The following is a 24,729-nucleotide window of genomic DNA, read 5'->3' on the forward strand; positions in this document are numbered from 1 at the left end:
TAGAATAGTAACACATGTCAATTCTTTTTAATTAAAGTTTAAATAATGTTACGCCGTGTTTGGCTATAATGAGAATGAAATAAAAGAAATATTGGTCCACAGTACAAGTATTTATTTATTCTGTACAAAAGTTGAGTTATAAAATATTATGTCCCCATTTTAGGTCTTGTTCTTAGCCTTGTATACCATGCCGTCTTGAGTTCGTTCATATAATAACAATATCGCCGTAAGAAAACGCATGTGCTCAGGAGAAATGTTGTATTATACTTTTTTCCGATGCGCAAGTAGAATGCGTTGAAATTCGATCGTCCTCATTCGAAAAAGAATCATCATCGAATCATTCTCGCGCGAGCACCTGCGTTTCTTTTCGTACGAAGCTCGGCCCTCACCGTGTACACATAAATCAAACCTGATTTTAAACTCGCATATTTATTCGCGGTAACAAACAGTACATGCGTGTGTACACTACTACTTGTGCATTCTTGTAATAAGTTATTTTTTTTCCTTTTTTTCAAACAAATGCGACATATGGGCCTTCCCACGTGGTTTTTCTTCATGCCGTTCTCCCCATCTTTTTTTTTTTTTTAAATATTTATTTCTAGATCATGAGTGTGCTTTTCAGTGCGTTTTGAAGATCATCAAGCGATATCGTTCCCTGCATTACGCACAATTAATAATTTCTCGTTTCTCTCCGCTGGATCTACTTTCAGTATAAATCGACCGAACATCATTTCAATCGAAATTCGCATCAAGTACATCATTTCAAGGCGCAGCCTCGTTTTATCTATTTTTCAAGTCTTTTGTCCCGCAGCCTCATAGGATATAAATTCATTTCTTCACATCGCTTCTTTTCATAAATTAATCTTTTTATCCACCTTTTCGATAACCCGCCAATTCACATCGAAGTAATAGGACTCTTCGTAATCTAGGAACTAACGATAAATTATCTTAACATTTCGCTTTTCATTCACGAAATCTCTTATCATATCGATGCTTTTCGTATATCTTGTCGTAAAATTCGGACGCAAATGAAGTTTTATTGGTTTTAAGATCGAAATAATCGTAATTACGTATAGCGGAGAGAATGATTATTTTTCATGCACACATTAGATGCTCTTCGCATTTTTCGACACAAACAAGTGTTCCTCGGCTAAATATACATCCAAATATATTACACGTTTTGGGTGACCTTGTGCAAGTTATAACTGTCGCTATACAAAGTTTTGCGGTATTCCATGATGTGAGCTTTTTTGTACCGTGCTAGTCTCGAAAACATTGACATCCATGCTATCATAAGTCATATTTATCTTTACGACAAAACGGTGAGATATCATCGATCACACGTACAATGAAGCGTTACACGAAATAATTGACGTAAAGTACCTCTGGCAAATACACTATCCGCTTTCACGAATCTCGATTTTTATTAACGTAGGCCTAATTTGAAGAAAATTTTGCGAAACTTCGCAGAATATTAAAAATTTCGGTAAATCTGATCTTCAAACGACGCGATATTTTATTAGAGAAAACAAGTTTATGAATCTCGTTCTGGAGCATGCCCTGAATCAACGAAATCACATCACAACCATTTTTTTTTTGCATATGAATCGCCATCGTGTTAAAAATATAAATGAGAACGCGAAATATTTAGATGGATATAAGTTGATAGCCCTACTTTGAAAAATTCGTTGTCTCTAATATGCAATTACGAGGCTTTCGCTATTTTAGGCCAAACGATAATCGCAAATGTCCGAAGATCATTCCGATCGAATCGACTGGAGAAGTAATTAATCTTTAAAAATGAACTTTAGTAAAATCGACGACGCGCATCGTTCGAACGTTCATCGAACAATTCATAAAACTTTTGCTCGCGATAATAATTCAAATACTTTCTCTTTACCTTTTACAAGTGTAAAGCGTTTGTCCGTATACACGGTGTCTTTTACGATTTTGGTGGAATGTATGAAGCGAAATGAGACGACAGATGTATTAATAGAGCTTTTGAAGTCTCGTGAAAAAATTCAAGAATACGACCGAACCGGAATTCACTTTTTTCTTTACTTCTTTCCTCTTTCATTCATGATCTCTCTCTTTCTCTCTCTCGCGTTTCCTCTTTCTCGGCTCATTTTCTATAAAATAGGAGTTAAAAAGTAAGATATGTCTACGGCGAGTACACGAGCAAGTTCTTTTTTAAACGAAATTCAAAATAATCTTCGACCAAGGCATCCGATCAATTGAATAAGAAAAGAAAATTGTATACGATGTTTCATTTTATTCTAACATCCGTTCTGCAAATTTTCATGTTATTTTAAGGAGTATATTTGTTTTCTTTAGTATAAAGAAAAGAAAAGAAAAGGAAAAAAAAAGTTAATTACTCGAACGATGCCATGGTTTATCCGCGATTGAAAAATATACGGTTCAAGTGAAACGATCGTATATATTTCATACATCGAGCATTCTTTTGTACTACAGAGACGATTCGCGCAAGGTACTTTCAAACAAAACCTCCACCGAGGCGAGCATGCCATTGCATCGGTGTATATGTATGTGTGTAGATGAGTAAAAGGAGACCCGGTCCCCATTTCTCTTTCGTCAGGTGTCTTTTCACGCGTTTTACTTTCTTCTTTTTTTAACTTTTTCATCGATATATCTCTGATATCGATATACATATACAATATACCTACATAACTTATGCGACGCCAACGTTTCTACGCTCGCGGCGCATCGTTATCTTCCATTTTGCGTGTACTACTCTTGATAGCACGCACCGTACGCGCCAATCGCATCTCTCTTGCATCCTTCCTTGTATACTTTTTCACTCTAACTCTCTATCTTCCTCTTTCTCCCTCTCTTGCATTCTACTTCTTTCACACACTCTTGCTCTCTCTCTCTCTCTCTCTCTTTCTTTCTCTCTCTCACTCTCTCACTCATACGCGCGCATATGGAATCTTGCTTTTTACCGCGTGAACGCGACGATTTTTCTTCTCTTCGAGTGGTGTACGTGTGTTTCTCGTTTGCTTCTCTTGTGCTCTCTAATATGTGTGTATGCATGTATCAGTGTATATGTGTATGCCTGTATCCTTTATGAAGATCGTTTTACGATTTTATTACGTACGGTTACCTGCAATTTTTTTGTTGATTATGTCTTTTTTCCGGTTTTTTTTTGTTTGCTTTGTTTAAACACTATTTCGCTACAGTGGACTACCATTATGAACGCTACGCTACTTTGTATTGTATGCTTTGTTTAATGAACAACGTACTGTACTGAATGTGCACACGCAATCTAACAGACCCGATTTTGCAACAAACGTACACGGCACTAGATCATTTCACCATATCCCCGGTTACGTTACGATAGATAAATCATTCAAAAAATCGGCAGGTTGTCGATATTTCTCTTTCGTTTACCTATGTATTTCGCTGTCATATTTCAGCCATCCGGTGAGAATCTAATTTTTCACGTGATGCCGTGTATGTTTACCGCATTACGGTGAGCGTATGTGTCAATGTATGTACCGAATATAAAATAATATATGCGCCGTGAGAGATTCACGATCTGTCTAACTGTGGCTTCGTATTTTAAACCTTCTCGTTTAATTAGTACTTGTGTTTTCGTTCTATGAGTAATAATCATAGTTAATTATAACCACTTTGTGTGTTTTCATGTTAAAAATCTTAGACATCAACGTACATTCACTTTTATAATAAATCGTTATTAGAAACCTATCTCGTACTTGCTATGCATTTAATATAAATTTCATCGTGTTAATTGTTTATCGATCGTCTTATTTACAAAAACGTCTCTCTCTCTCTCTCTCTCTCTCGCTTTCGCTCTCTTTCTCTCGTTCACTTTTTCTCTCTTTTTCTTTTTCTCTTTCCCTTTCCTACTTTATAAGAAAAATTTTCTCTCATTCTCTCTCTCTCTTTCTCTCTCTCTTTCTCTCTCTCTCTCTCTCTCTCTCTCTCTCTTTCTCTATCTATCTATCTTTCTTCCTATTTTCTCTTTCGGCCTTTACAGTTTAATCAAACCGCTGGCAGTGTATAAGACGCGGTGTAAATTGTTAACTCCGGTCTTGATAAATGAGAAGGATGAATCCTTCCATATAAGTTTATATATTTTATATAGGTGAGAATATAACGCGTGTCCTTTGGTCGCGGTGCAAAGGACCCCCACATTTTCTTAACACTGTTCTTGCACGCGCGTACAAGCGAGATTGAAAAGATGACGGAAAGGATCTGAACAAACATAAAACACAAATATGTATGTCGCTGTGAAAAAATACTGAAAAAAAATAAAGTTTAGATACGAAGGCAGGGTGCGTTCCACTTTATCTTTTACAGACGATTTTATATGGGGATAGTAACGTTGACCAGAATGGCGAAATAGATAGTTTCGCGTTAAAATAGACAGGTATTGCATAGGATGTAGAATGATTTTCTACATACGTACTTGAATACATCAGTATACATACATATACTTATATGTACGTATAGATACAAATTCTTTAGCGATATTCTGTGCTTTGAACATTTTTCGTGTTTTCCAAAATATATCTTTGTATAGTGGAACGCTGTCATGTCGCGAACGGATCCATGGAAAAAAAATGGATAGGATTCGGTCTGCGTGGAATGGATGCGGTAGGACGTGAAAAATAAAATGAGGAGAAAGAGACAAAAATAAAATAAACTGCAGTGAGTGACCTTGTCTATTTTCTATCGATAGTTCGTTTCTATATTATTGTTATACTGTATTCACCTATCGTCCGTACGAACGAGTACCATTCACGTGGATCTATGTACGTTTGCTGCATCGCTTTATTGGCGCTGAAGTGTGTGTATGTGATCAATTGTGGATCCGATGAGTTCGTCTACGAAACTAACAATAAGAGACGCTTTCCACGATGCTTTCTACGATTCAAAGTTCGTACGATGAATAAAAGAAATAATCAATTATAGGACGAATGTAGAAAACGTAAGGGTAATTTGTACGTTCTTGAACGAGACGAGCCGTGAACCGAACGTATTGTATGTACATACATCTGCGTGAAGTTCTTCTATTTCGGACGTAAGTCGATTAGCTACGGGATTCTGACGTTTACGATCGATCTACTTTGAGAAAAAGCTTCGGATAATTTACAATGTGCGAGTGATTGATTGTCTTTGAGGTTCTCGGTTTACAACTTTTGACTGTCGTTGCAAGAACGTACTTCGGGTGGAAACGAAAGTGTCCGTGATTTTCATAATAAAATCAAAAATAAACGGAGTAACGAGAGAAACAAAATTTTTGACGAATCGTGATGCGAGCGATAAAACCGTCTCCTATTATTGTTCGTAAAATTCATCGTGATATGCTATTGCGATTAATAAAGTATGAGGAAAAAGTATACAAACGGTAAACAGACACGCGAACAGACAGACAGACAAACAGACGTGGATCGTAGGCATGTAATACTTAGGCTTAACAATACTGTAGTGGATAACATTAAACACGCGTTTTAGTTATTTCTTTTCTTTCGCTTTGTTTCGCTTTCGGCCGATCTTATTCATTGTTTTCGTTCTTTTCAAGGTCGGTGCAGGAAGGACGACGATCCGTTTGACAAAAGACGAAAACGATTGGTCGATCGAGCGGCCTATGCGTTCAAGGATCCTCTATCATTTTTTTCTTTATCTACGATTCGGAATAAGAAGGGTATCTCTCTCTCTCTCTCTCTCTCTCTCTCTCTCTCTCTCTCTCTCACTCTCTCGCTCTCTCGCTCTCTCGCTCTTTTTCGCTTCTTTCACAAATTCCCTCTTTTCTCCAGCGTTAACAGCATCGTCTTATCATCATGATCATTATCATACGATATTCTTTCGCATACACATATTTACAATAATAATTCATTAAATCTAATCATCTCTCAATGGCGAATGCGAAACGAAAATTCGTCCGCAGTTATTCTCTTGCATTCTCGAATTCTCGCGGTTCTCGTCGCGCGCGAGACAACTCACGCTGAATTATGTGTAAAGTGTTAATGTGCCGCGTGTCGTGTACATGAATGTAGGTATTATGTGGTGTGGTGTGTAAAACGACGGACAATAAATAGAATTACAAAAATAACAGAAAGAGAACAAAGGATAATGCAAGATACAAAGAAAAAAGGAAAGAAGACGATCGAACGGCCAATCGATTAAATTCACGAGTAGATAATGCTTACTCATAGATCCGATATACCGGATAGTATAAAAAACAACAAATGCGACGAGAGTTTAGCCGTACGTCGAGAATAAGAGGCCTCGAGTCTTCGTTGTTCTCCTTTCTCATAAGCCTTCTTTTTCTGTCTTTCTTTCTCTGTTTCCCTTTGTCTCCCATCGTCGATACGCAATTTATTCGCTATTAAATTTGATATTTTACTAGTAAATATAGAATATCGATTGAATATTCGTAGAGTAATAATAGCGGATAATAAATATAATACAGATCTATAGTACAGGTATTATACAAATTTTCACATTCTCGCAATTTCCACGCACTCATAGAGAATTTTCTCACTAGCGCTCAAACTCTCTCTCTCTCTCTCTTTTTCTCTCTCTCTGTCTCTTTCTCTCTCTCTCTCTCCCTCTCTCTCTCGCACGGATAATATATACTTTTTTGCCACGATCGAGACGAAAAGAGATAGCCGACAATCGCCGATTCGTCAAATTTGAATCGACGCGTATAATCAAGATAAGTTCATTGAATTGTCGCTCGATTTTATGAAATTTTCAACATCGACGATGGATCGTTCTCGCATTTTTGTCGCATTAATTTCGCAAACGGGTCTTTACGTCCTCGTGGGCGTTTACGCGTTCTGTCTCTCTCCCTTTTTCTCTCGTTCGCTCGTGCGTCATACATAAGATTCGTCTAGTATACGGCACTCTCCTAAATCTCCTTGCAGCTCGAAGAAACCGCTGGAGTCACTTGTACATATTCGTTAGGAATTTATTTACAGGCGTGCTAATTATCGTGGGCCAGCGAATGTACAGGTAAACGCGCACGACGATTCAAACGGGAAACGAGCTGGAACGATTCATCGTTAGAGTTTTTCGACGATGGATAATCTCATTGTTCGTGTCGAGAGAAGTCGTTTAAGTCTCGTCTTCCGTTTCGATTCGACAAAGATTCGTCCATTTTCTGGCTAGATATAACTCGTATGCGCGCTAACGTTATTCGCTCCGAAGATATTTAACACGCTACTCGCACACATCTTTTCTCACGCGTTCACATTACTTTCATACACTCGCTCTTTTACCACGCTCTCTTGTATTTCGAATAAATACCTAGAATTAGCGTAACGATAAGAAGGACAACCAATACGACTACCATTTATAGTAGTGATAATAGTGGGCGTACTATAATAGTATCTAGTAGCAGCGATTCTCCTTGTTCTTCTTTTTCTTCATTTTTTTCAGCATTTTTTCTTCGCTCTCTTCTATCCTTTTTCGTCGTCGTCTTGCTTGACCATCTCGACATCTATACGCCATCCCGCTTGTCTTTCCTTTTTATTAGTAGTTAATATGGCTTTGCCACGAGTCTCTTATTCAGACACGTAGTCTTTCTAGGTCCATCCGTACATATATCTATACCTTCTTACCAGCAGTATCTAATAGATATCTCTTCTTTCCTTCTCAGCATTCGGTCTCGGGGCAAACCGAGCGATGGTTGATCTGCGCGCGTCCCACGATCGAGGGGCTGCAGCGCACGATAGAGGCGCTGCGTGCCTCAAGAAATTAATTAAACGTAGGATAATCACAGAAGAAGGGGTTCGACGCATGGGATACGCTCTTCGTTGGTAGTGTCGTCGCTTCACCGCAGCAACTGCGGCATGAGAGCACTTATCAAAACGCTAGAGACCATCAGGAACAGGACCTGCCCGAACCCATACGACGCCGCGCCGTTGTACGTTAGTTCTTCGTTCTTCACCACCTCGTTAGGATGATCGGAGTATTCCTCTGAAAATAGGAAAAAATACCACGTGAGAAAGTTTCTACCGAATCGATGCGAAGGGAATAAAAAGTTCTCCACAGTCGAGTCACACGGAAATACGCCTCGTTAATGGCCATTCGCGCACATCGCTTATCGCTCAAATGCAAATAGCTGCGCCGGCTGTGTACCACTCGAATTATCGTAGGCGTCGATGTGAAGGACAAGAAAAAGGAAATCTCTCCCCCAATAAAAAGAAGAAAAAGAAAAAAAATAAAAGACATGCAAGAATGGCAAGACCGACAGATGGCTTTCGAGAGATCTACGAAGTCGTCGCACCTCGACGTACTTTTATTGGTTTTCCATCTGGTGTAGGACGCGAGACAAGAACGAGACGAACTGTGTTACATTTTTCAGGAAAGGTTTGACGTTTTTCAGTCGTTTATACCAAAGAAATTCGACGGTTCGGAATGAAATATAAGTAGGTACTCGAATACGTATATAGCTACACGTAGATACTTATACGTATATACATATATACAGGATTATAGACGTACTGTTCTTTTTCTTCTGTCCAATCGAGGTCTTTGGCGGCGAGGAGACAGACGGGGGTCCATTGTGAATCGGAGGCTGTGGCTGATGCGGATGTACAGGGTACAACGCTGAAGGGGGAACGTGGGTCGGCATCACCGTAGCTGGTTGATGATGATCGCGATGATGATGAATGTTGCCTCCCGGGTAGAATCGTTCTCCACCCTTGAGGACGCTCGGTGGCGGTGGTGGTGGCATCATACCACCAGCTCCTCCTCCCAAAACCGCGGTGCTCGTTGAGCTGCTGCTGGGCACGGTGCTGCTGGTCACGGTTACGGCTAAAGCGAGAACGATGGTTTTTATTATAATACGATATTTTCTCAACGCAATGAATTCTTTTTTTTTTCATTTTTTCAAACGTTTGACACAACAACCAGTAAGAACGTACTATATATAGAAAAGAAGGTAATAGCGAGTCGATGGAAAAGAGCACGCTGAGAAGTAGAATCTCAAGTCTCTCGTGGATGAGTTTGAACGAGTTTATCGCTCGGAGAGATAGCCAGATAGCTCATTACGTTGTACGAATCATTCTCGGCGTGCACTCGCCAGCTCGTTCGAGAGAAGGATGCTCGGAACGAATTAGGTAGAGACGAGTGCTCGCTCGGCGGAATGAAATGGTGGAATTTATCGTGCTCTGGGACAGTGGTCTAACCGCAACAAATGGTGCGCGCTAAGAATTATAATTGATAGGGATTATTTAAGAGGCGGAGAAAGGCCAGCAGAGAAGTGGAAGGAGAAAAATAGTAGGACGGAGGAAGAGGGAAAGAGGAAAGGAAAGATATGAAAGAATGAGACTGCCGAGGAGGACACGAACGAGTAGCGGTGAGTGGACCGCCTGTTATGGAAGTCGTTCCTCTTCTAACTGATTAAGGGATAATGAATTTATGGCGCGGTCCTTCTTTTCTCTTCCCCTTTCTTCATTCTTCTTCGAGTCGACACGAGATATGCGTGAACGAACGATGCGAGTGTAACGCGTGAAGTGCGAAAAACATTTCAAGAATGAAATTGAAAGGTACCGACTTTTGATATAGACAACGTTCGTAGTTTGCCTCACGTTTTTAATTTAGTAATAGTGATCGAAATAGGCTCGGAGAGACATTCTTTGAAAATTAGGTTTCTCCTCTCTTCTTTTCTTTTCTTTTTTGTTTTCTTTTTCTTTTCCTGAAGACCTATACAATACTCACAGTTGTTGCGAGACGTGGCTGATGAGGAGGAGGTGTCGTTGCTGCAGCAAACCTTGAAGACAACCTTCATGTTGTCGGAGGTGCATCGTCCGCCGATGCGCCTATGCAGATCTTCCTTGGACGAGGTGCTGATGAAGTAGTAATCGTGGCCAGGCAGAAACTCGAGGCCCCCCGGTTGCGGCGTGAACGGCCTGAAGGTGATCGTGTAGTACTTATCCTCGTATGGTTTGTCGCAAATTGCTATTAAGCGAGGACTTGGGTTTGTTATTCGACACGTCTCGTACTCCTCCTTGGACACCTGCAACGACGAGAAAAAAGATTAGCGGTCACGCCCACATCGTGAACCTGAAAACTCTCGTTTTCGTTACGATCGGTCACACAGGCTATGCGGAAAAAGCTATTCTTTTCTTCTCTCTCTCTCTCTCTCTCACTCTTTCTCTCTATGCTTCTCTTTGCTCAAGCACGACATTAATCGCTGATTGACTACTGTGAAAGAAGTTTTAACGGCCGGGGAACCGTGTATCGGGATACGAATGGAATTTTTGTCCGTCCTTCGAACCCTTTCTCGGCCTTTTTGCCACGTCGTTCGTGGCAGAAAGAAAGAGAGGAGTCGAGAACAGGAGGGAAAAGATCTATTGTGTCGATCCTAATCGCCGTACAGAGAGAACGGCGATCGAGACAATGGAGTGGACGCTACGAGGGAGGCCACGATCTGCGATTAGATCGGTCCGATGAGTTCGTGAAAATACGTGAACGATGCACAAACGTCTACGGTATCTGGATGAGGACGACGACAGAATCTTTGATAAGTTTTCAAAGGGGGAAAAGGGGAATTCGTCGCGACGTCGTCGTTGTCGCGAAAGCTATACTGCCTTTTGCTGACTGGCATGCCGATTACCGAGCGAGTCCAGACAATGTAAATGTCCGAAAGAGGAACTCTTTAAGCTTTGCACGGATCGTTAACGGCAACATCTTCGTTTCTTTTCCATTGGAAGTTCGCGCACGAAGTCACTTTTGGTGATGAGAGGGGAGAAAAGAGAGAGAGAGAGAGAGAGAAAAGCGGGTAGTCAAAGAACTGGTCTCGAGTAGTAGCAGCTGTCTAAACATTACGGAAACCAGCCTCAACTATTTTTTCGTCGTAAGACTTGTCCGTCATCGATGCACCCCATGGTTACTCGCGTTCCCCACCCACTTTTCCCCCTTTTTATCTCTATGTAAGTAAATTCTTGAAACAAATCGCTATGATATAGAATCGACGTACCCGTGAGATCTCGTGATCTGTTCTAAAGTTAAACCAACCGGCATTTATCTCGTTGGTACATGTATTTAGATAGGCGAGGAGAAATCTTTAAAACACTTACGTTATAAATGAGGTATTTTTCCGGATCATATGTGCCCAATTGATACATCGGACAAATTATGTTCACTTGATCGTACTCGAACACCGCGTTGTTCTTGTTCACGTCTATTATATGATCCGTGTTGTCTATTCGAAATCTGTAACAGAGAAAAAAGAAAAGGTCATTATTGGAATAAAAGGAAAATTTTAAAGATTGGTGAAATATCAATGTTTCGAAAGGGTCTCGTTAGAACATCCTTTCGGTAGTCGAGCGTAAAAAAGTGGGAAAAAAAAAGGAAAGAACGACTCGATTTCGTAGGCACCCAACGTCTGATAGGCAGGCGCCTATAGTGTCGGAGCCTTCGCGTAAGCGCAAGTAGGAGTCTACGCGCACACGCGTGTTCACGATCGCGCACGTACGAACACGAGGGAGTCTATTATACTGGGTGTTTCTACCATCCGGTTCGACGTCCTCCTCGCTCTCTTTCCACTCCGTCGGGTGTTTATTTTTGGAGTAAGCCGTCTCGCTGCCGTTTAGTCGGAGGAGCACCTATGTTTCTCTGTTTCTTTCTTTTTTTATCGAATCGATGAATTATCGCAAGACGGAGATATTTTTTGTTTTCGCGTTCACGAATTTTACGTTTGTGGAATAAAAATGTAGAAATATTATTTTTTTTTTTTAATTTCTTCGTCCACGATTTGATCGTACGCTCCGGAAAAATATGTACGCGTAGCATCTTTTTCGTCTTTCAAAAAGTTCTGCATTTCTCCGAGTAAGGTATAATACGGATTGAAGAAACTCCAAAGGTATTTTGTGTTTGGGTTAGGAAAATCTTTGTTGGATGTTTCTTTGAATCGGAGAGTACGACGACGAACGAGGAAGAACGTCGAACACCCTGTATATGGGAGCTAGTCCGAGCGTCGGTGAGGATGGAACGAAAAGGTCGGTGGATGAGCAAAAGGAGAGAAGAGAAGAGGAGAAGGAAAAAGAAGAGAAGAGGAGAAGGTGGAAGACGGTTCCTATACAACCGGTTCTTTCCAACGGCGCTCGCACACGTTAACGCTCGCTTCTTCGTGTGGCCATACGATATACACGAGACTGTACGGTAACGTCCTCTGCGCCCTTCGCGCCGCCCTATTTAGCCCTACGTATCGCGAGAATTTCTTTCGATTTTCTCGCAAAGCTCCGATCTGAATTTGATCTTTCCCTTTGCCTGCTGAAAATGCTATAGCCGAAGAAAAATCAAAAAGAATCGCTTAGATGAAAGTAAATGAAGGAAGAAAATTTCTTTGAACTCTTGAGTAAATAAGAATTTACGAGACTGTGGGAAAAGTCGATCGATTGGTTCGATCGATCGAAGGGTTCGACGTACCTTTAATGAACGTACGTACATATGTACAGACGACAACATATACGGTCGTTGGTGCAACAAGATGCAGCAGCGAAACGCGGGCGTCGAATATGCGCGTCTGGACGTTTCGGAGCATTAACGGACAATCTCGTAAGTGGGCGTGTAAGGGCTTGAAAATTGGAAGGTAGGCCGGGCCTTGGCGAAATTAACGTTTGGCGATAATATCCGTTCTCTCTCCTGGTGCCCCCATGTCGATACTATACGTCGACCCTAAACGCAGCTCGGCAAACGACGACCTCGACGAATCGCGCGTACGAGAAATGGAGAAAGAGAGAAAGCGAGAGAGAGAGAGAGAGAGAGAGAGAGAGAGAGAGAGAGAGAGAGAGAGCACTCGCCGTTAACGCTTTACCAATGTGCGAGCGTGCGTGGGCGTGCACTCGCAACCTGGCCATTCACCAATTTCTCCAACGACGCGAACGGCGAGACTTTGATCGTTTTTCTCCCTACGGCTTTCCGGATTCCAAGCACGAACGTATTCGTTTATCTCCGTATACTTTTTATGGCGTTTATCATTTCCCATGGTGAAGCAAAGGCGGACTCCTTTCGGTATTATCTCGGCGTGCTCGTTAAGTTGATGCATTTCGCTTCGGTAGTCTCGATGTGTGATTTAAAAGAAGAAGAGAAAGGGAAAAAGGCTCCTTCTTCTCTACGCGAGAACGGTGTCATTTGCATATACCTATGTATTCGTAGGATCCTCGAGGACCCTTGTATTAATGCAATACGTTGCCTTCGTTCTTAACAGTTCTTTTCTGGCCTTAGGTAAATACTCGGCATGAATATGTATGGAGCCTCCTAGTGACCCCTTCTTAAACTCTAACGCGCGTGCAGGGATACGTTCTCAACTTCCCAGACCGTAGACAAGTTTCTATGGATCTCAGTGGATCCGGCTAGAACGTTATAATAATACCCATGCAAGGTGGTTTTATGGCCATCGATCCGCCTCTTTTATTATAGTCTTTAATATTTAAAAAGCTCTTTTCATCGTGTTCGCGCTTTTCATTTTTTCTTTTTCTTCGAATATGCCAATATTCGTGCCGTATTCGTTTGACTTTCGTTTGACTCGAACGCTTCCGTGCAAATATCCGAAAGTAAGAATTTTTATAAAAGATCAGGAGCAACGAGAGGAACGCTCGGTTGTAATTTGTACGCGACACTTCCTTTGAATTCGCTATCTAGGAGCCAATAAATATACGACTCGATCCCCACTACCGATCGCCATCACCCACCGCTGTCCCCTGGATACCAATTAACTACCGAATAAAACCTACGGAAGGGTCGGCCTAATTGGAATCTCGAAAAAGTGGGCGTGTACCGATCGGCGGATCCCATCGTCGCGAGTCCAACGAGAATTCCTATCCGTCGAGTATCGCGTCGAGAGAGTAATATCATCCTCTCTCTATCTCTTTCTCTCTCGTTCCTCGTTGTCTACCTCGTCATCGTCGATTTTCGATCTCGAGTTTGACTTCACCAACGACAATGAGCGTCGATTAAAAAGAAGCGCGCAAATGTTATTAGATAGAGAAAATTCGATTTAAACGAAGAGCGAACGGACAAACGATTTAGCGCTCTCCATGCTCGCATACCGACCCTTTAATCATCGATCCTCCTTTCAACCTTCCTTTCGTTAAATTAAACGAGCTCGGAGTAACGAAAGGCGAGTGCTCCTCTTTACTTCTCTCTCTCTCTCTCTCTGTCACGCCGCGTTTTCACGTATGATGCGCATGCTCGCGAAAGAGGAGAGGAGTACTAAGAGGAAAAGAAAGAGAATAGAAACGAAGAGAAAGAGACGAACGTAGAAAGACGTGAGTGCGAGGCGATGATGAGACGGATCGGGGGAGTCGTACGGAGAAAGCAGACGCTTATGCGTTAAGTGGGATTTTCTGGCAGGAATATCAAAGACGGGTTCGCGTCAAAGAGATTGTGCGCGAGAGAAGAGAGGGTATGTCCAGAAAGATGAAGAAGAAGAAGAAGAAATAAGGTGAAGAACGAGAAAGAAAGGGTAGGACAAAAAAGAGACATCGAAGACATTTGGACGAAAACACGGGTGCAACGCTTGACTTCACCTTTATCTCTCATTCATCACACTCATTCTCGAAGAAACAATTGTGCACCGCACCGCACATCTTTTCCCCGAAATTTTCTTTTGCTTTTTGACGTCAACGAGGGCATCAGAAATGAGAACAGCTCGTTTTTCGTCATGGAATTTTTGATTGCGTGTGGAATTCTTCCCTCTACCGAAAAATCAGATATTAACTTAGAATTCATCGGGGGAAGTCAGGTACGAATATTCCTAACGACCTTGCGACATGTGTGACCGTGAAAGAATCATGAATGTTTTTTTCTCTCTTGGGAAAGATAGAGAGAGATAGAAAGAGAAAGAGAAGCGAACGACGAGGAAGACGACTACAATGGTGTACGCGCGTGCGTTGATTATACATGCGCATATAATTATTACGCGATCGTATCGTCGGAAAACGTGCTTGGACGGAAGGAAGAGAGATGGGAATACGAACGATGCGTTTAGACAACAAATTACGGTAATATCGATAGTGTATAAATTGGACAAATGATTAGTACATGCAATATAATGGCAATGAAAACATGTATTTATCCAACAATTTGCATTTTGCATGTTTATCCATTTCCTATGTAACGTGCAAAATTATTAGCTCTTGCTATTTGCTCGATCCTTAATGTAATAAGTTAATAAGAAATACGAATTCGAGGTGAAAAGTAAATAGGAGGGAAACGAAATCAACGAAGCGTTCTTTCTCGGAAGGTGTTACATATTGGTTCCTCGCACCTGTCTCTCCCTTCGAAAGATGTCGGACGTCGACGTCGCGATTGGTTCCCTCGAGTGGTCTTATTCTGTACAGAACACCGGTCCTTTTGTTGCGTACGCTAAGAAATGCGACTGAGAAAAAATAAAAAAGAAAAAGAAAGAAAGAAGTAGGAGAGAAAGAGAGAGAGAGAAAGAGAGAGAGAGCGAGAAGAAGACAAATGTAAGCGCTCGAGGATCATTTCATTCGCGAGGTTTTTTTAACCAACGTCTCGAAAACCATCAGGAACGTTATTATTCGTTAACTTTGAAATATTTATCCGATACTTCTTCAGAGACTCGACAGCAGCACATCGTCGGCGAATTTGTCTCGCTCGTTCTATTTTCGTATTCCTTCCTAAGCAGGCAGAGCCGAGAGAGTCCACTGTGGTGAATGTGCACGTGCGAACGCGCACTTTGCATACAATCGTACGGTGCGCGATCGCGAGACCTTGAACTCTTTTCCGTGAACGTATCAGAAAAGTGGAAAAGTCGATGTTAAATTCTTCTCTTCCACTAGCAATCGTTTCTTATGGTATCGCGAATCAGCTGTAATTTTCTTGTTGCGCGTTCGTGCGAACGGAAGAATGGTGAAAAAGAGAACTCTCTCCAAGATTTCGTGGAATACGGAAGACGAACGAGTCAACGAGCCGTCGGTTCTTAATTTCCAACCCGAGGTCAAATTCCGCAGAAGATATTTCTCCTTTTTCTTCTCTCTTTCTCTTCTGGACATTTGAAGTGTAAAACGAACGCGTATAGGTATATAAATCTTGTTAGTAGAATAATTTGTCGCAGCCATTCTGACTAATTCATTACCGATACCTATTCGGTTACGTTTTCCATTTTGCGTCGCAGAGTAATTTGCTCGAGCGTTGAAAATTAACAACATAATTCTCCTCGAGAACTAATAAGGAATACGTTCACGGTTAACGAGCCGTACAAATTTCTTTACACGCTTTCATTCGTGAAAGCAAGCGAGAGATCGATTTTTAAAGTAGGTAAATATCTCCGTTACTAATTAGTAATTACCCTTAAGTCAATTTATTTTTTGCAGTAATTAATACGGCCAATATCGAAGCAACTTTTCAATCAATGTCTAATCTCTTCCGTAGTGTTTTTTTTTTTTTTTAAACAGAAATATAGAAGATTCCAGTTATAATTTTTATAAAAAGATTTACTTTCTTCAGTAAAATCAATAAACACGCATAGATCTTAAGTATCTACGTTCAAAATAAGTTCAATTATCGGTGACTTCTGTGATAGCGAATTCATTGAATAATTCGGCATCTATCACGTCGAGATTTACGCTTCGATATATTCCATTCTAATTTATCAAGTCGTCACAACTTCGCAGAAAGATGAATACGTTTTGATATACCTATTTTTTCGCGGTGCGTCTTCTCACGTATGAAAGTTCATCGATCGCAGTCTCTCGCGACTCAACGCGACCTATTAAAAGCTCCGCATTGGTCCGAACGTGGAACGGCGTACAAACGACGGACTGCAGCTTGTCGTACGCACGTCGCGTACCGCCTTCCTCTTTCCTTTCCTCATCGAGGCGTAGAGACTCTAAAGTGGCTGGACGGAGTGTCAGTGTCGGTCGGAGAGATCAGAGGGCTGACGTTAAAAGAAATAGTTCGAGGGATCTTCGCGCACGTGTTTCTTCTCGCGCACTGTTCATCCTCATTTTTCTACATTATTAGCATAAGCCATACAACGCGTAATTACTTTTCAAGTTCGCTTTATCGATGGATAATGAATCATTTCGAATGTGCCGATAACTCAGGAGAAGACTACGCTTTTAACGATCTCTTAAATCTCAAACTGGTTTTTATGAGTTTTTTTTTTCTTTTTTTTTTTTAAATTCGTCTATAATCCCAACCCCTTTTTTTCGTAAGAGAGTGGATAAGATTCCTGTTGTCACTTCTCCTCTCTTTCTTTCTTACTATCTCCTTGTGAAAGTCGGATGTACGGCTGGTCTTCTCCCTCAGACAGTCCCTCGGCGAATGACACTTAACGACGATTTGATTTTACGATCTTCGTGTTTACGACGATCCCCAAACGTCGATTAGAAAGAAAAACAACGTAAGATACCGTTCCTTTTTCGTGGAATATTGTGCGTGTGTATCGAGATGGTCGACCTTGGTAAACAAAAACTTTTTCGTTTTTACGGTAGTGTTGTAATAAGGTATTTGTATATACGCGTATACGTGAAGTCGATGAAAGGTTTACGATTATAGAAAGGCTCGTCTCTTCGACAAAGAAATGTTACGATCGAGCTCGATTTTCGATAGTATGGCCCGCGAACGAATCGATATTGTATCGTCTAAGTCTCGCTGGAATTGAGATACAGTTGACTGAGTAAAAGGAAGAGGTTCCTATCAATTTTAGGTAACTTTGTCGCATCCCATTCGATTCGTTTAATTTTAGAATACCGGATGGTGAGAAAAGAGACAAGCGAGCAGAGGAAACTTTTATGGTAGTATATTTTTCCGGAGGATCGTTAATACGTCCTCGGTTATGTTCGACGTGGAAGCGTAACAAGGGGCCGAAGGTTAACGATCCTACCGAGGGTCTGAAAATGTAACGAGACCGATGTTTGCCTTCCCTACGCTGTACAGGCCACTTGTAACTTCCTTTAAAGTATAGTTTTTACCAGATCTTCGAGGCAATGGAATCCGAAAGGTGTTTCGAAACGATTCGATCGCGAATGCGAGTTATAGAAGTTATCTCATGCTCGTTTTCTGATAGGATTTAGATCTGAAATAGAACGAACGCCGGATAAGATTTCTAGTTTCGACAAGGATCCGTGCCGGGCATTGAGACATTTCTGTCCAGTCGATATGGAAGATAACCCGTGTCTCGATGCACGTTCGAGGTCAGGGCTCCGTTCCTGGGTCAGATCCTCGGGCACCCATCGTGTTGATATCCCCGAGATAGCTCCATTGTTTATGAACATCGTCGTGCGCGCAGGTAGGAGAAGAAGAAGGAGAGGTACACCCGTGCGACAGTTCGGGGTCACTTCCTAGTTGCCGACGCCGTGACGTTTCACGCCGGCGTGACACATCCGAGATTCTCGAGATTCGGTCACGAATTCGCGTGACCAGCACGTCGCTTCACTCGCGGAAAATCACTAAAGCAGCCTGACCCTTCTCTTGCATTTCTTCCTTCGCTCTTACGTTCGAGACGGGCCTTTGTCCCTCGAGAGAAATCGAGGGAAGCGATAATCCGCGCGCTTCTCTCTTCTCCTCCTATATAAGATATTATTATATGAAACGGAGCGTCGTCGTGTACGCGTAGAACGACGAGAGAATGTTCGCCGACGATAAAACGGACGTAAACATTCTCGCAGAGCGTGGACGCGTCGGAGCTTTTCGCGCGAGTGTCGACGCGTCTCGTGCGTTTGGAGATGTCGTCGTTATCGTTTATTTTCCGGCAGCACGGCTTAGACCACGCTCTCGAGAGATAACTTTTTGTCCTCGTCCGTCAACAACTCGACGACTCCGTTCGACGAAGAGTTCGCCTTCTCCTCCAGTTCCTTCCTACGTCACATCGAGCTCGATCTCTCTTCGCATCTGGCTCCATTGCGTTTCGAGGAAAGGAACTCGTCATCGCTTTATGACGTGATAAGCGCTCGAGTAAACTTTAAGGCCGTGCTCCTTCAAAACGGAACCCTACGTATCCTCTTTAACTGTCGACTTTTACCTACGCTCGTTTTCGCACGTGACTCCCCGGTCTCTAGGAGTAAAGAGACGGAGGAAAAAGGAAGAATAGGCGGAGAAGAAAGAGGAAAGGAAAGAAAGAGAAAAAGAAAAAGAGAAGAAAAGAAAGAAAAGAGGAGGAGAGAAAGAGAGGAGGTCCGAACGGACGACACCACGTTCGCCGTATCCCTCGGGACAAAGGATCTCCCTACGGTACCCGAATCTTCTGCCTTTGTTTGCCCTAAGAACAGCGAAGGAGGCAAGTGGTTGTGCCAATACACACCGGCAAGTGGCGTAGAAATCAACCTTGGGGATTCTCTCTTCTCCTCCTACATTCGTGGTCCAAAGAGCACTGTACGTGAATAGCTAGAAAGCCCTAGGTAAGATCCTAGGGCGGGGTAGCACGAGGCTCGACATAAATCCTAAAGTCCTAGACAAATGGAGGCCTAACGGAGCGTACGTACGTAGAGGATAAACTGGAGAGACGTGTATTCGGTCTCCCTTTTCTATAGCAGAGCAACGAGCGCTAACGTTTTCCGTTTCAAGGTCTCGCACGAAAAGGTCACGGGATATACCTCTGGTGGAGAGGAGCGAAGCCATTAAGAACTGGTAATTTGGGTATTCAGGTACCACCGATGTGTCCCTTTATTTTTCTCTCATTCTGTTTTTCTTTTTCTCCTCTTTTCGATTCGTCGACGATTTTCCTTCGACTCATCTTCGTTTTACGCTTTCTTTTCTCTCGCTCTCCCTCTTTAATCCTCTTTACTCTGCTACCACTTTACTAGGTTGCTGTCGCCGAGCTTACTTTCGTCGAATAATACTGGCACTCGATCGTAGGTATCCTAGGTAAGGGCGCGACGACGAGCACGTAGCGCTACGCTCTTGATCTGGATCCTTCCTGGTCGTCGGAGGGAGACACCGCCGGCCCATTGTCATGACCCCGAGGTAGCACGGCGGAAAGAAATTATTGCGGACAGAAGTGGCACGCCGTGTTTGCGCAGCATTGTTGCCCGGAGTTAATAGTCTATGAGGGTAGCATGTAGGTAGACGTTTTCTTCTTTTTTTTTTTTTTCTAAATGCATGCTACGAGCCAGACAAGTTGGAAAACGAAAGGGAGGATAGGGCGACGGAGTCTGTGTGACGAAAGCGACGAGATATTCCATGAAAAAAAATGATCGGACGAAAAACTTCTTTCTCGCTCCTTTCGTCTCTCCAGTTTAATTCGATTACAACGTTTCGAGCAAGCTAGTAGTATTCCGAAACCTTACAAGATGTTCCTTGTTCTCTAACGAGATTTTTTCGAATCTTTCGATACGGACAATTTCGAGTGCCTAATCGTTGGACCGTTCCTCGGGAAGATCCTGGCCACGGTGGTTATGGTGCTAGTATTAGAAAAGGCCTCGATCGCATTAATCTTCATGGTCCCGAAAATTCAAAGAATTCGTTTCTCCCATCGAAGAGAAATCGTGCTGGTTCTCTTTTCCCTTCGTTCCTATATTCGTTGCTATATTCTCCTTCTCCGCAACAACGCGGTAGACGCGACCTAAGGCCGTTCCTTTTGGAAACCATATATTTTTCGTTTCACAGTTCGCGGCGCTGTTGAATGCCCAGCCTCCATTCAGACAAGGCTGCATCTCTGGAGCAGCCCGCCAGGTATAAATTTTGGCGTCGGTTCTAAAAGGGAAGGGGGGAAGAAAAAAGAAGGAAAAGAGAAGCTCGAGGTGAAGGAGGAGAGAGATCGGTCCCATGGTAATCGATTACCTCCCCCGTATCCCTAGAATTCCATATAGTGACCGGCTCCGTGCTCCAAAGATTGAACCCTTGATAACCGGAGCTCTCTTTCTCTCTCTTTCTCTCTTTACCTTTTTCTTCTCTTCCTCGCCTTTCTCCTTTCTCTCGCGTTTTTCTTTCACTCATGAATGCTCACGCGCTCGACCTCTTGCCTATTTTCTGCTATCCCCCACGAGTTCATAAATCCGAGCACAGTTTCCAAAAATATTTTATTAATGTCGATTTTCTGATTTACACCCTGCTTCTAGCCAAAGCTTCATTCGTAAATTGAACCTCGGTAGAAATAGGAAGTAGAATGTTGGGGTATTAGATTTGACGGAAACATTCCTAAACGAGTAGCCAACTTGTAATACGATACTCTTCGACGTTTAAAGCCTGCTTTTAAATTCTCAAGAACAGACGCTGATTTACAAGTGACGAAGACGTGAAGGCGACGGAGCAGATGGTATCGCGCGTAGACGACGACTTAATTTAACTTTATACCCACGCGTTTCGTAAACAGCTTACACGAAGTGGCTATAACGTTGTACGCTGTTGGAGTTTCTACTCTCTGCTCTTTGATTCGCTCGATTCGGTTACACATAGAATCTTTAAGAAGGGAGAGAGGGTAGACCAGAATGCAACGAGCTTATCGCGCATCGCTAGATTGCTCCTTCTCGGAAGACGACTATTCTTCCACGTATTTGATAAGGCTCATCGTCTAGATTACACGCCGGAGATATCCTTATCAAAAACGGTAAACGTACTTTTCGAGTTGGTTCGTTCTTCCATAAATTACGATTACTAAAATCGAAGCTAACATACGATACCATCGTACGTCTTTTTTCGAAGCTTTTCATAAGAGTTTCAATGAATTCGTGTTTGAAAAGTCGAGAGCCGAATGAAAATAGTCAATGGAGGGGAGAAGAATAGATGTCAAAGACTCTTCGAAAACGTCTATCGCGACTTCTCCCTTCGAAAAGGGAATTCATAGAATCTCAGCGAAGGTAGTGGAAGGAATAAGTTCTTCTCGATACGTCTCTCACGCAGCTGCTTCTTTTTCTGGGCAGGGCCACGCATCTGCCTTGCCTTCTTTCCCGGTGCGTTCCCTCCTCCTTCTCTATCCGTCTGTCTCTCTCTCTCTCTCGTTCTGGTCATCTTCATTTCGGGCCCGCGGCACATTACGCGGCACATTTTCTCCATACGCGTATCGGCTTCGTTCTCAAAAGGCCGGCCTCCCCGATCTCCTTTCTCAGCCTTTATCCTACCTCCAAGGTATAGGCCTCGATAATAATATCTCTTATATTTTTGGATGCAAGTAATAACGAAAATATTATAGAGACGAGCACTCCGGCTTGTTCGATGATACGTCGTTTCGTAGCGTTTCATAAGCTACGATCGGCCTGTCCGAAACAAGCAGCTTTGATATGGACCACCCTATGAAACGGAGAGAAATAAAAGATAGAAAGAAAGTGGATGTAGGGAGTAGGAAATTTGTTGTACTTTTTCGTCTGCACTCAATTCGAAATTCATTCTTGGGTATGTACTCCTCAAGATTTCATTCATCTTCTCGAGGTAGTCATCGAAGGCGTAAGGATGTTTGCTGTACGATGAGTGGTCTTCGCGGAATCTCAATGCTCCTCGTTTACACAGCGCTCGAGCGTGCGCATTGTGTATTTGGCGAGAGACTACCATGTGCGCGTCCTCATGGACGCAAAGCGAATCGAAAGAAGGACGAATAAGAGAGAGAGAGAGAGAGAGAGAGAGAGAGAGAGAGAGAGAGAGAGAGAAAGAGAGAGAGGGAAAGAGGGTAAGGGTGAGAGAAAGAGAGGGAGACAAGACGACGAGAAATGATCTTCCAAGGTATTGTGTATCGAAAGTTCGCGTTTAAGTTCCATTCGGTCGAATAAAAATCCCAATGGATCCGGAGGCTCTATTCAAAACGAACGATGGAATCGTATGGCGATGGGATTCTGTGAGCGAAAACGCATTTTGGTTATACGAAGATCCATGAAGAGGAGTTGTGGCGTACGGACGATAAATCTAAACGTATCGAGAGCTTCTTTTACAGGATCTTCTTTATATATTCTCTCTTTTTTTTTTGTCTTGCTCTATCTCTAAATGTGTAGTATTCTTATCGGATTTCATAGGATAGATGGACGACTAACGCGTGACTCTCAAAACCAGTCTTCCTCCTGCCAAGATATGTACACAAATCTCTCTCTTTCTTTGTTTTACTAGTGCTAGATATGTCAGAGTACGACTTGACACATAGCTTACGTTTTCCGTGCCTTCGTAAACGCTTATGCGTCAAAGGTCGCGTTGATTTCTCGCGGCACGTGAGACGCATGATAAGTGTATGTACGTAAAAGAAAAGAAGAAAAAGCAAGAAAGAAAAAGAGAAGGACGCAAAGAGGAAGAGCTCGTACCCCGAAGGTAGAGTGCTTCGATGGTTTAGAGACGAGCGCACGATTATACGACGAGAATCTGAGATGAGAGCTCGAAGGAGTCGTCGTTTCGCGGCGAACTTCCACGTATGATGGGCGAATTACCGCCAATCGACGATAACTTATCGATGATTTTAGAATAGTGCCGCTAGCGAGAACGACGTCGGCGTCTTCTTTGCGAACCCGATAATTTGCCAAGCGTTATACGTTCCCGATCGATCTTCTTTTTCTTCTCTTTCTTTCTCATCTTTTCTCATCAATTCCTTGCCGATAAATAATGATTTTGGCAAATCGATATCCTTACGTGAAAAGAATTCGATCGAACGTCTTTAAAAGGACTTTCGCAGTTTACGGCTAACCCAAAAGCTAAACATCTACTTTTCAGCGAGCTCGATTAAATCGTACACTCTTCTAACCAGTGCACCGTATGATACAACGAACTCTCAGGAAGCAAGAAGCATCGATTTAATTTAAACTGGCTTCGCGGCTTCTTTTTCTTTTTTTCCCTCCTCCTCCTCCTCCTCCTCCTTCTCCTCTTCCTTCTCCTTTCCTTCTCTCGATTGCTCTGTAATTAAATTGCAAACGATCGGCTCGGTACATCTCGAGTTACAGATATCTTTTTCTTTCGTTTTCGCGTTGAGGAGAGAGCAACGTTTACGAGTTACGAAGAGAGTCTTTTAAGAGACACGATCTCTCCGAAGTACGACTTAATACTACCAGCGTTTTCACAAGTACGGCGTAATGAGTTTACATCACGCATAGTAGAGATTTGTTATTTTCCTGTGTCGAATATCTTTTGTGTCTTACGTATGAGATCACCTATTGTTGAGACAGTCCTTACACATCAAAACAACTTATCAAAACAATGGAATAGAAAGCGATCGATCAATATGCGAGGACGAGATAACACCTTTTAAATTATCTATGAAGAATACTCATAGATTATTACTAAGCAGAATTAACGATCTCGAATCGCGCTATCTACGTGGAAATAATGTAAATCGAATAAAAAAGATTAATATCTCGATCAAAAACGGATATGACAATGAATTTTTTCTATTTTAAAATATTCATATATTTCTTTCTCCGTTGTATTCGCTGGAAGAATAGAACAGATGGCGCGTATAATTTCGTTTGCGAGAGCTCGGAAGAGATTAGAAAGCGTCGACAAATATTTGTCAGTTTTAACCCTCGACCTCTGACGTAGCTCGAGCTATGCAACCATAGAAAAGAAGAACGAATTAATACTCTTAATCTGTGTATTTTCGCGACGCTTATCTTCGCACCATTTGTCAATCTCCGATTATACGTACACTCTCCTTGATTACCTTATAATCGAACACGAACGATAAGGAATGATATTAAAGCGGAACGTCGATCGTCGAAAAGGAAAAAGAATTACGCGAACGTTACGGTTAAACTCAAACTCGACTCGAAAAGAGAGGGGTAGCGAGCGATCGGTCACACATCGCCCGTTCGATGAAACTTTAAACGGGAACGAGGAACGAAGCGAGCGCTCGTTTCTTAT

General features: G+C 42.3%; 1 protein-coding gene across 1 annotated transcript in view; it reads right to left on the reverse strand.

Annotated features, from left to right (window-relative positions):
* Positions 1 to 91: 91 nt before the first annotated feature.
* Positions 92 to 24,729, reverse strand: part of LOC127066545 (ephrin-A5) — a 39,304-nt gene continuing 14,666 nt past the window's right edge. Inside the window, exons 2-5 of the mRNA XM_051000412.1 lie at positions 11,076 to 11,211; positions 9,715 to 10,012; positions 8,497 to 8,808; positions 92 to 7,968 (exon numbers count right to left, since the gene is read on the reverse strand). Of these exons, the coding sequence (XP_050856369.1) occupies positions 7,823 to 7,968; positions 8,497 to 8,808; positions 9,715 to 10,012; positions 11,076 to 11,211 (892 nt within the window). The 3' untranslated portion in view covers positions 92 to 7,822. The remainder of the gene's footprint in view (positions 7,969 to 8,496; positions 8,809 to 9,714; positions 10,013 to 11,075; positions 11,212 to 24,729) is intronic.

This window comes from Vespula vulgaris, chromosome 9, assembly GCF_905475345.1.
Source record: "Vespula vulgaris chromosome 9, iyVesVulg1.1, whole genome shotgun sequence".
Classification (NCBI taxonomy): Eukaryota; Metazoa; Arthropoda; class Insecta; order Hymenoptera; family Vespidae; genus Vespula; species Vespula vulgaris.